The following is an 11,138-nucleotide window of genomic DNA, read 5'->3' as shown; positions in this document are numbered from 1 at the left end:
CTTGCACTACACTATTATTAATAATAAAGTAGAATAGAATGATGTACAAATGCATGACAAATATATATACATGTAACTGTAATATACAAGTATAAATTATATATGATCATATATCTATTATAACAATAAACCAGAGTTTACTGATTTGTATCACTACAAAATAATTGTCACTACGGAGAGGTTAAATTCCCTGTCATTAATGTATCATTCACGCACGAACTTGTCCCAAATTTTTTTTATATCTGAACATTAACCTCACTATAAGTTTAGAGATGTGATTTTTTTTTCAGAGACAAGTGCTTGTCGGACCTTCCACAAGAACTTGCGGTCATCCGATGTTCAGTACTTCAGTACTTTGATTTGAATTTCGTATGTCGTATGAACATTTCATGTATATTGTTTATTGTTTTCTTTTTTTAGCCAACAGCAATCAAACTGTACAGATAAAAAAAAAAACAGCATGCAAACTCACGATTACAAAACCTTTACAATACCAATTTTAGGAAAGACTACATTTTTTATTATTATTGACTGATAAATAATCAAGATTGATTCGTATAGCCCAAAAGTTGTTAACAAAGTCGTCAATTTGTCTCCGAAAGATTTTTGATACATTGGCAATCATACCACATCTATTTATTTTTAATCAGTTTGGCATGGATTACCTTAGTTGACTTGTATTTGAAAAAAGTAAGAAGTTTTGGTCCCCAATGCTCTTCAACTTCGTACTTTATTTGGCCTTTTTAACTTTTTTTTATTCGAGTGTCACTGATGAGTCAGTCTTTTGTAGACGAAACGCGCGGCAGGCGTATTAAAATACAAAATTTCAATCCTTGTATATATGATGAGTTTATTTTGCCCTATATTTATTGTTTATTGCATTGGATCTATTCAAATTCTTTTATTGTCCTGATTTGAAGAAGTTTTTTTTAATCAGATAGGCATGAAGACTAATAAACACCCGATACTTAAATTTCTTTTATTCAAAAAAAGAAAAGAAAATGCCTACCTACCTTTGCATGGGTAGGGTTTGGGCAAACCAAAATATTTTTAATTGTGGCCCTATCTGATCAATTTTCATTATTGCTTTTTACCAAAACGTTTTCGTGTGAATTGAGGTTAAATAGAATGCACCCTTGCGAAGACTTTATTTAAGTTAACACCAGAACTTATTTTGTACAGATTTATTTGAACAGTCTTATGAGTTCTTATTTACAACAGATAAAAGGCACTGCAATCAGAAGCATTTTCTATGAACAATACTTTTACCGCATTCCACATATTCCCTTTTACCAATCCACATGTCCTCAAATGTGGACAAAGATGCTAAAATAGAGCCCCCAATCCACACCGAATATTTTCTCTCCGATGGAGCAATTACATTTACAGCCATATTTTGAGGGGCTAAATGTCCAATATCTGATTTAAGTCTCCCTGACATCCCGTCATAGAGTGTCGTTCCCCCAGATAATACTATATTGGAGAACAGGTCTTTCCGAACATCAACGTCACACTTTACAATTGAATTATAAACAGATTCGTGAATTCCGAATGCTTCCATTCCTATAAAAGATGGTTGGAAAAGGCACTCGGTTGCGCGGAACCTTTCGTTACCAACAGATATGATTTCTCCGTCTGGTAGTTCGTAATGCGTCTCTAAATCCGTGGTTGTAACGGACCGGAGCATGTCCGCGTCATAATCTTCTGTAACAAAGCATAATTTTTCCTTGATGTCCCTAACAATTTCTCTTTCGGCCGATGTTGTAAAGGAATAACCTCTTTCTGTTAAAATTTTGAGGAGGTAGTCGGTAATATCTCTTCCTGCTAAATCAAGTCTAAGCGTAGCGTGAGGTAGTGCGTATCCTTCATATATCGGTACAGCGTGCGTTACTCCATCACCAGAATCCAGTACTATCCCCGTTGTGCGCCCTGAGGAATACAATGAAAGCACGGCTTGGATGGCAACATAGCTCGCAGGAACACTAAAGGTTTCAAATAAAATTTCCATCATTTTTTCTCGGTTTACTTTCGGATTGAGAGGTGCTTCCGTCATCAATACGGGGTGTTCATCCGGATATACACGGAGCTCGTGATAAAATGTATGGTTCCATATTTTTTCCATGTCGTCCCAGTTCGTCACTATGCCATGCTCTATTGGATATGTTAAAGAAAGAACACCACGGTAGGTTTGAGCCTCGTCTCCGACATAAAAGTCTCGAATGTTTGCTCCTATCATTATTCCCTGAAAAATAACGCAAATTGAATTTTGTTATACAAGGAATGGGGCGATTGTTGTAATATAGCATCTTTTAACGTATATATATGATAAGGAAAACCTTTCTTCATAACCTTAATAAATTCGATTTGAAAAATGTTTTGGTTATGATATTACAAATAAGTTCTTCTGCGGACTTTAGTTGTCAATAATTACAGTACTTGTATTTCTGATTATGATATGTTATTTTTGATTGGCTTACATCAATCTTGCGTCATTCTGAAAGAAACCTTCATTTCATAATGAAATGTTTATATTCATGATATCGAGCTTCCACAATAAGGTACACAGGTATATAAATATTAGAAAAATTTGAAAGAAATCGCGGGTTTTCGTGCTTTTAACCAAAAAATCACGGTGCGCACATTTTTAGAATGAAGCGCGCTCGCGCTATAATATACAAATGTTATTCGGTCAACGCTTTTACAATCCAATAAATTTGCAAAAAAAAATAATTCAATTTTTAAATGAATATAATTATGAAGCTAGCAGTCATGATTTTAGGAGCTTGAATACATAGAAACGTGTGCTTAAAAATATTTTTTTTATAATAGACTTCATTTAATTATTTTGTTAAGCTTGAAGGAAAAATTGTGCATCTTATAATATATGTTTGTATTTGTGTTTGCTTGACCAATATGGATGTATTTTGTAAATAAAATTGTTATTATTATAAAGAGTTATATTTACATTTTATCTTAGAACTAATTGATTTAGAGTTTAGTTTTAATGAATGACAAACCTGATGTTTCGGCCTTCCAACAATTGACGGAAAAACGGTGGTGGGGGCATCATCACCTCCATAGCCAGCTTTACACATACCCGACCCATTGTCTATAACCAGTGATGCTATATCATCCATTTTGACTGATGTAGAACCACACCCAGTAATTGCAGGAAATCCTAAGACTCCTAATATCGATTTTTGTGGATGTCAACTATGGTTTATATGATGTTGTCTTTTTCTTAATCACGCATTGATGAGCTGAATAAATGTTGATATCATTATCTTTCACACCTGAGAATCAATTCTATATAGATCGAAATCGGAGATATAAACCAATTTTATAGCAGACTTTGTAGATTTGCTTCTTATATTTGTCCAGAATTTATATGTTTGTCTATTTTGAATTCAGAGACAAAACAAATGTATATAAAAGCAAGCAACATTTATAAAATATCACTTACATGCATAAGGATCATATTGATATCGGTGTTTTTCCGTGTTTCCGATTTAACACGTTAAAATTACTAACACTTGAAAAGATAATTTAAACAAACAAAGAAATAAGGGATTTTTTCCCTTTTTTCCAAACATATATAAAAGCAGAATATTGAAAAATATTTCACTATAGTTGGTCATTTTGTTTTAATTTTGTCTTTCCTCGTTATATATGACTTAATGTTCTACAAATCTTTACATAATAATTTTGTTATAAGCATCAACAAAATCACGGAATGAACTCAGGTGATCCGGAAGGATAAGCAGTTCCTCCACAACTGGTATCACACACTTTGATGCGTCATACAATAGCAGTAGGTTACATTTGGGGGTAGGACGCGACAGGACTTTAGTGAGGGGGGCAAGGGGTTTAACTGTTATGCTGTTATGAGGCAATTTAATTCTTTGTTATCTGTTATTTTGAAAATATATTTGCTGTTAGCTGTTATTGTCTTATTCTTTGTTAGCTGTTATTGGGCTTTTAGTTTTTTTGTTATCTGTTATTGTGATAATGTATTTGCTGTTAACTGTTATTGAAAATTGGAATGTTAGCATTTTTTTTGACAGTCAATATTCGGTATAAATTGAAGATCATTGGCCATTGGGGTCTACCACTACTAATATGTTTGTCCCGTATTCAGAGAAGGATTCCATTAACATATACCCATCACAGAAGTGAGGTCCAGGACAATTCAAGTATATATATCTTATGATTATCCTTTGTAATAAATTCCATTTTTTTTATGAATGTGTATTTAGAATAATCTTAATTTTTTGTATGAGAATAATGTTCCTTGTTTTCCGTACGAACATATTAAATTAAAACAATTCTTAATATGACAAAAAGGAAAACATATGGCCAGGAATATCTGACAAGGATCTCAATTAAGGACTAGGTCCTAACAACCACTTAACCTTTTATATAATATGGTACATAGACTCAGCTCTGTAATTATTTTCAAAGCAGAACCAAATGCATTGTACAATGAAAGTTCCAACCATGTACTTGGGTCCGAAACTGCACATAACTCATTACAAACAAAGATTTATTTCGTTTCAAGCCATTGTTTCCCTACTAAACTATGTATTCTACTTACTAGTACACTTGGTACAATCAAAAACCTTAGCTGATAAAAAATTGTTCAAATAAGGCCTTTGAAAATAGTGGAATAAATTGCTTTTAGAGTGTCAAAATTCGTTCTAAGTACTTGATAAATTGCATGCTTATAATTGGTGCTTTTGATTTTTCTACCCTATATACCACTTTGCCTCATAGTTTTATTAAGAAAAATTCACACACCTCATTAAATGGTCATTTAGAAAAAGTCAAAATATTCAAACTCTTTTAGGTCTCTTATTTGATTAGCAACAAAGGGAGCTTCAGTCAATATATATAAACAATACACCAACGTTTCATGAAAACTGCTAAAAACATTTTTGTGTTAATGTCTGAAAACTGGAAAATCACCCCTTTTTAATTAATAAAACCCGTTAACTCGGAAACGTAAAATCTAAAATTTATAAAAATTGAAAGTTACCTCATGTTAATAGATATAAACAATTCACCAAAATTCCTTGCTTTGTGAAAGCATTTTTGAGATATTATCAGAAAACTGAGAAAAAAAACACCAATTTTATTGAATAAAAACCCATTACCCAGAAACTTAAAATCTAAATAAAAAAAAAAAAAAAAAAGGGAGCTCACGTCAATAGATATAAACAATTTCCCAAAGTTTAATGCAAATGGTCAAAGAGTTTTTAAGTTAATGTCCGACATGTTGACAACAGACGGACAACAGTATACCATAATACGTTCCGTAAACGAGCGTACACAAAATATTATAATATATTGAGTAGTACTCGTAATTCACTGGGGTAAAGCTGATGACCGTAGCTGCATTCACGGTCATCCCAAGAAGTCGGATGAAAAATTAGGTCAGTTTCTGTATTGTCTGTTAAAGTGTTTCTATATCATTTTCTTTACAAGTCATACATTGAAACGATGTAAATTTATAAAAGAATCACTCGGAAATCACTAATTACTTCTGAAAAATGTGCATGAAACGGGAAATTCGATTTGAAAAAATCGCCAAGATGACCGTAAATCACAATCGAGATGACCGTAACAGAATCAGCGATTCATAACAAGGCTGACCGTAACTGCTTTTAAGATGACCGTAATTTGGAAATGATGACCGTAACTTTTAAAGGATGACCCTCAATTCTAAGAAATATCCGTATTTATATAACTATCTTTTTGTATCAAATGATTAATCGTGTTGGTATACACATATTAATATGAGAGTTTTATCCTATAGGTAGAAGAAAATAAGAAGTGCTTCAAATGCAAAGATTACCATATGTATCTTTTTTACAGTAGAGGGTTTAATTTTTAAAATGAATTTGCCAAAAGACATGCAAATGAACAGGAAGGGAAAACATGCTACAAAAGCGCGATAAAATGACACCTTACAAGCATAATGAAAAAAATGCGGTGCACAGCCTTCAACTGCTCGACAAAAGATTTTTTGTGTGTTTCTGGGATTCCTTTTAATGACATATAATAAATACACATTTTTAAAAATGCCAAAAAAAATGCATGTACACCCATTGATATTATATCGTCTTTCATTTTGTCGTGCAAATAAAATAACAGAAATATTTTGAAAATATCATTCAAATAAACTAGTAAAGGTGAGCTCCAGCAAAGTAGATCCTTAAAATAGTATTGTACGAAAAGCGTATCACAAGGCGGAACGTTGTCAATTTGTATATATACAGAAATATTATTCATACAGTCAGGATTCTACTTCTTCAAAATTATCTCCCCATTACGCCAGTTCATGCTCACAATCGTAGAAATGGAAGCCATTGTATGGATGACGCTCTGCCAATTTTGCTCTTGAAAAGTGATAAATTTATCCACATAGCACCATTACGATCGATAGTTATATGTCAGTTATATTTTAAAAGACAAATGTATCTACTAGCTAATGAGCATTAGTTAATGATCTTGTCTGCATTGATTCAACTTTCAAATATTCAAAAATATTGTCTGTTCGGATGTCAGATGGAATTTTTGAAAATAATTAAGCATTTAAAAAAATTCTAATTAAATATTTCGTGGAAGGGCAGACTAAACATTTTCAGTGGTTGAAGATTTATAAACCCTAGTTATCACACACAAGAAAATCATATTTTTTCGAAGATATCCATTTTCATCATCCAAATTAAAAGACTGTCGTCAAGTACTTTTAGAAAAAATAGCTATTCGAACACACCTACTCTGTTTTTGTGATTCATTAGATAGGTATTTCACTTGACCCATACGTTTCATCTTTTCGTACTGTCATTTGTTTACGTTATAAAACCAACCTGTAGCTTTGATATATAATTATGATAGTATCTGAAGCGAGATTCTATATAAAATACTCTTGCTTTGTACGTTTTAAAGACAAAATATACACCCCAAACATGCCCTAACATAAAAAGTTGCACTCGATTTTTCTCTTTTCGATACAATCGTTACCTGTTTTGGGGATTTTTTTCTTGATTCACATAATGGAAGGGCAGACACGAAAATTTCTGAACTAAAAGATTGATATGTTCTCCGTCCGTGATATGCATTTTCTACATCCAACTTATAGATACTATATATTAAAAAGAAGATGTGGTATTATTGCCAATGAGACAACTATCCAGGAAAGACCAAAATGACACAAACATTAACAACTATAGGTAACCGTAAGTCCTTCAACAATGAGCAAAGCCTATACCGCATAGTCAGCTATAAAAGGCCCCGATAAGAACCATGTCGTCGACTTGATATCTTATTGTTTTGCATTACTATGTAATAGATACATTGAAATCTTATGCAAAAGGTGTTTTTAAAATAAGAAAATTGTCGTTTTATTTGTTTCTATTAACTTTTTTAAAATTTTGTTACTATATCAAACATTACAGTTAACATTTATCGCTTTCTCGATAAACACAGAGCTTCGATTCTTTTGTTCTATTTCATAAGTGTTTCCGCCTGCATATATCAAGACAAATTAAGATTTTAATCTGCTTCCTCTGGAACCATACACATGGGCTCGATTACCAAATATTCGTATGTATTATTAATATTTTTAATGCTCCATTTATTGGCATTATGTTTTTCTGGTCTGTGCGTACGTTCGTCCGTTCGTCTGTTTGTTTGTCCGTTTGTCCAGCTTCAAGTTAAATAAAATTGAAACTTAGTACACATTTTCCCTATGGTATGATCTTTTTAATTCTAATGCCAAATTACAGTTTTATCCCATTTTCATAGTCGACTAAACATAGAAAATGATAATGTAGATGAGGCATCCGTGTACTAGGGACACATTCATGTTTCTTCAAATTTTCGTCGTATCGCTGTCAATTTGTGTTAAAATTTTAACGTCGATATCAATAAATATTTCATTGTTTACGAGAAATATGCAATTTACTATCATTGTTATAAATCCTAAATATGGCCAATTATATTATAGTTTAAAAAAAGAAATTTATGAAACATATTTATATACGCTAACCGAGCCCCTATTGAGATCGACAAACTCAACAAAAAAGCTTTGAATACAATACGGATATTTCTTAGAATTGATGGTCATCCTATAAAAGTTACGGTCGTCCTATATAAATTACAGTTAGTCTTTACAAATTACGGTCATCATTTACAAGTTACGGTCATCTTTTTACCAATCACGGTCATCCTTGTTTTATGTTACGGTCATCTTGAAAATATTTTGATTATGATTTACGGTCATCTTAACGATTTTTTCAAATCGAATTTCCCGTTTCATGCACATTTCTCGGAAGTAATTAGTGATTTTCGAGTGATTCTTTTATAAATTTACATCGTTTCAATGTATGATTTGTAAAGAAAATGATATAGAAACACTTTAACAGACAATACAGAAACTGACCTAATTTTTCATCCGACATCTTGGGATGACCGTGAATGCAGTTACGGTCATCAGCTTTACCCAGTGGTAATTTAAACACATTCTAGATACATAAATTAATACTAAAAACATAGTCATCAAAAATGGAATGCATTACAAAGGATTATATCCGTAATAAGAAATACTGATTTGTCAAAGACCGAATTATTTTAATATTTCATTTACTGTTATCTGTTTTTGTCCATTTTAATTCCTTGTTATCTGTTATGAGCCAAATCAATTTGCTGTTTTGCTGTTATTGGGACCCCCTTGCCCCCCTCTTTAGTAACCACAATTTGGAATACATCCGTCGTCATCTGTGAAATAGATATTCCAAAAGTCATGATTTCATCAGGTATTCTGGAATGTTGGTACATAGAAATCACAGATGGGAAGCTCAAATCATCTCTTCCGTCGAAAAGTTTTGTTTTCAACCAATCCTCATTGCCAATTTCTAGATGTAAGTCAAGATATGAGGCAGACTTAAATGTATGTTATCTCAAGTTCGATGGGAAAGTTGCGTTCAACAAGTCGCCTACTTATGAATTATTTTGTCAAAGAGCACCATCTATAAAGCGGAGAGAGCAGAAAGGGAAAATGGTTACTTTTTTCTTTTTTCCTTAGTTCCTATTAAGATAAGGCCAGCCGCATATGAATAAAAGAACAAGTCGAGAAGTAAATGAAAAGTTTGTTCTCGTGCAAAAACACATCCTCCAAACGTAACAAATATTGTGTCAATCAAGAAATCAAGCAGCTTATGTTTGGTTCAATTTTGTCAAAATAAGCTAAGAAACATAGCTGATGTATTATTCTCATGCAAATCGACCTCCTCGAGTCCGTATTCATGCATCCTTCAATTTCATCCCCGAGTTAGCGACAGATTACGCACGAATATTGTTCTGTTATTAAAAGGGAAATGGCAACATTGAAAGTGAAACAAGGCTAAACCATTTCGTTGACCAATTCAATCCACAGTATCTTTCTTTTACAGGTAAGAATGATGATTAGATATATGGAGCTGCGGTATGAATGCCAATGAGACAACTCTCTGTCAAAGCCACAATTTATTAAAGTAAAACATTATAGGTCAAGGTATGGTCTTCAACATGGAGTCTTGGCTCACACCGTTCAGCAAGCTATAAAGGCCCCCCAAATAATACTAGTGTATACCATTCAAACGGGATCAACATATTTGTTTTAACCTGTCATGTGAAAATCTAGAAAATCCCACAACACGAGTTTGCTATCTAATTATCTTTATATCCCGTAATATGACCAACAGCAGTATTTGCGAGGTACCTAGTTAATTAGATGGCTATTTGAATAAAATACACACGAAAATGTCATACATTTTATCGAGGCAATGCATTGCAAATTGTGTAATTTAGATGTTTTTAAGTTTGATATACATTATAGCATGTTATTTAAATCAAATACAAGTCAAATCGATGAACATGAATTTGAAAGCCAATGCCCCTTTGATAATATCAGTTTCAGAATTTGCTTTTGCTTGAACCAGTTATTTTAACTCCAAGACAAATCAGATAGGACTACAATAATGGATGGATAGACATTGCCTGCTCCACCCACCATGTTGCTTATGACAAATACAAATCTGTAATTAGGGGATTCCCAACCCTGTTAAAAGAGGACAGGATTGTGACTAAAAGTAGAAGATATTGGATATGATTTGATACACCGATCTATAAGTAACTATACATGGTTAACTTTGCAGTTTGTACAAATAACAGGGGGAGATGGTATGTGTATAATGTAAAACTTGTTTATTTTATAAAACTAAAGAACATTATGTATTTTATTTTAAGCTGAAAGGTTCTAGCTTATCCAAAAATAAGCCTCTTATAGCTGACTATGCGGTATGGGCTTTGCTCATTGTTGAAGGCCGTACAGTGACCTATATTTGTTAATGTCTGTGTCATTTTGGTCTTTTGTGGATAGTTGACTCATTGTAAATCATACCACATCTTCTTTTTTATACTTCATGTTTATTTCAATAAAATGAAAATGCTAGAATTTTTTCTGAACATTGCAGTTTGTTGATCATCAAATCAAACCAAATTTACCCAAATAATGTAAAACTAAAAGAACCAGTCCAAGACTTCAATTCTTTGAAACATATAACACCTTAGTAACTCAAGAGGGAGAGGGATAGGAAATGATCTTTTTTTTTAATGAAAAAAAGGTTAGCAGTGGGACTTATTTAGTCTTTGGATTATCCCATATGATATCTGTAGTGAGCATCTCTAAATCCGAACTTTGATATTGATAATTTTTACAGTGCAGTATCTATCTATCTGTAATAGTTCCCAAGATATGATTGACCAAAATAGAAAAACAGTCTTGTTAAACATTTTTGCTGTTAACTTTTTCTACCATGCCCATCATGGTATTAATGATTGTCTGGAACACGAAGTCTTCAAATCATCATGAAAGGCAATGTCTCTTTACATCCAATGGTTGAATCTTTTATTTTTGACAATTTTTATTGTTATCAGTTTGTCTTTTAAATTATTTCTGAACTTAAAAAAACGCCTGATCTTTAACTGCTTCCAGGGGTTAATTGACAATAAGTCATGCATTATCATGTGTGTACCTTATTCTGATTCTTGGTTTCTCTTGATCTATTATAGTTACTGCATTAATTCCCAACATC

The 11,138-nt window shown here is 32.5% G+C and overlaps 1 protein-coding gene across 1 annotated transcript; it reads right to left on the bottom strand.

Annotated features, from left to right (window-relative positions):
- Positions 1-1,118: 1,118 nt before the first annotated feature.
- Positions 1,119-3,251, bottom strand: LOC139488639 (actin, cytoplasmic 3-like). The gene is made up of 2 exons (XM_071274428.1): positions 3,018-3,251; positions 1,119-2,242 (listed from the first exon to the last, which is right to left on the bottom strand). Exons 1-2 carry the CDS (start codon positions 3,135-3,137, stop codon positions 1,238-1,240), a joined length of 1,125 nt encoding a protein of 374 aa, XP_071130529.1. The 5' UTR covers positions 3,138-3,251; the 3' UTR covers positions 1,119-1,237.
- Between the last annotated feature and the right edge of the window lie 7,887 nt (positions 3,252-11,138).

The sequence above is a fragment of the Mytilus edulis genome, chromosome 9, assembly GCF_963676685.1.
Source record: "Mytilus edulis chromosome 9, xbMytEdul2.2, whole genome shotgun sequence".
Classification (NCBI taxonomy): domain Eukaryota; kingdom Metazoa; phylum Mollusca; class Bivalvia; order Mytilida; family Mytilidae; genus Mytilus; species Mytilus edulis.
Note: the sequence above shows the minus strand (reverse complement) of the source record. Positions and strands in the feature narration are given on the sequence as shown.

What these genes read in the sequence shown, in the direction of transcription:
- LOC139488639 (XM_071274428.1), bottom strand. Translation starts at nt 3,137, where the DNA reads ATGGATGATATAGCATCACTGGTTATAGACAATGGGTCGGGTATGTGT. An exon ending in TTGGAAGGCCGAAACATCAG is followed by an intron (nt 2,243 to 3,017) that starts GTTTGTCATTCA and finishes GTTATTTTTCAG; the next exon opens with GGAATAATGATAGGAGCAAA.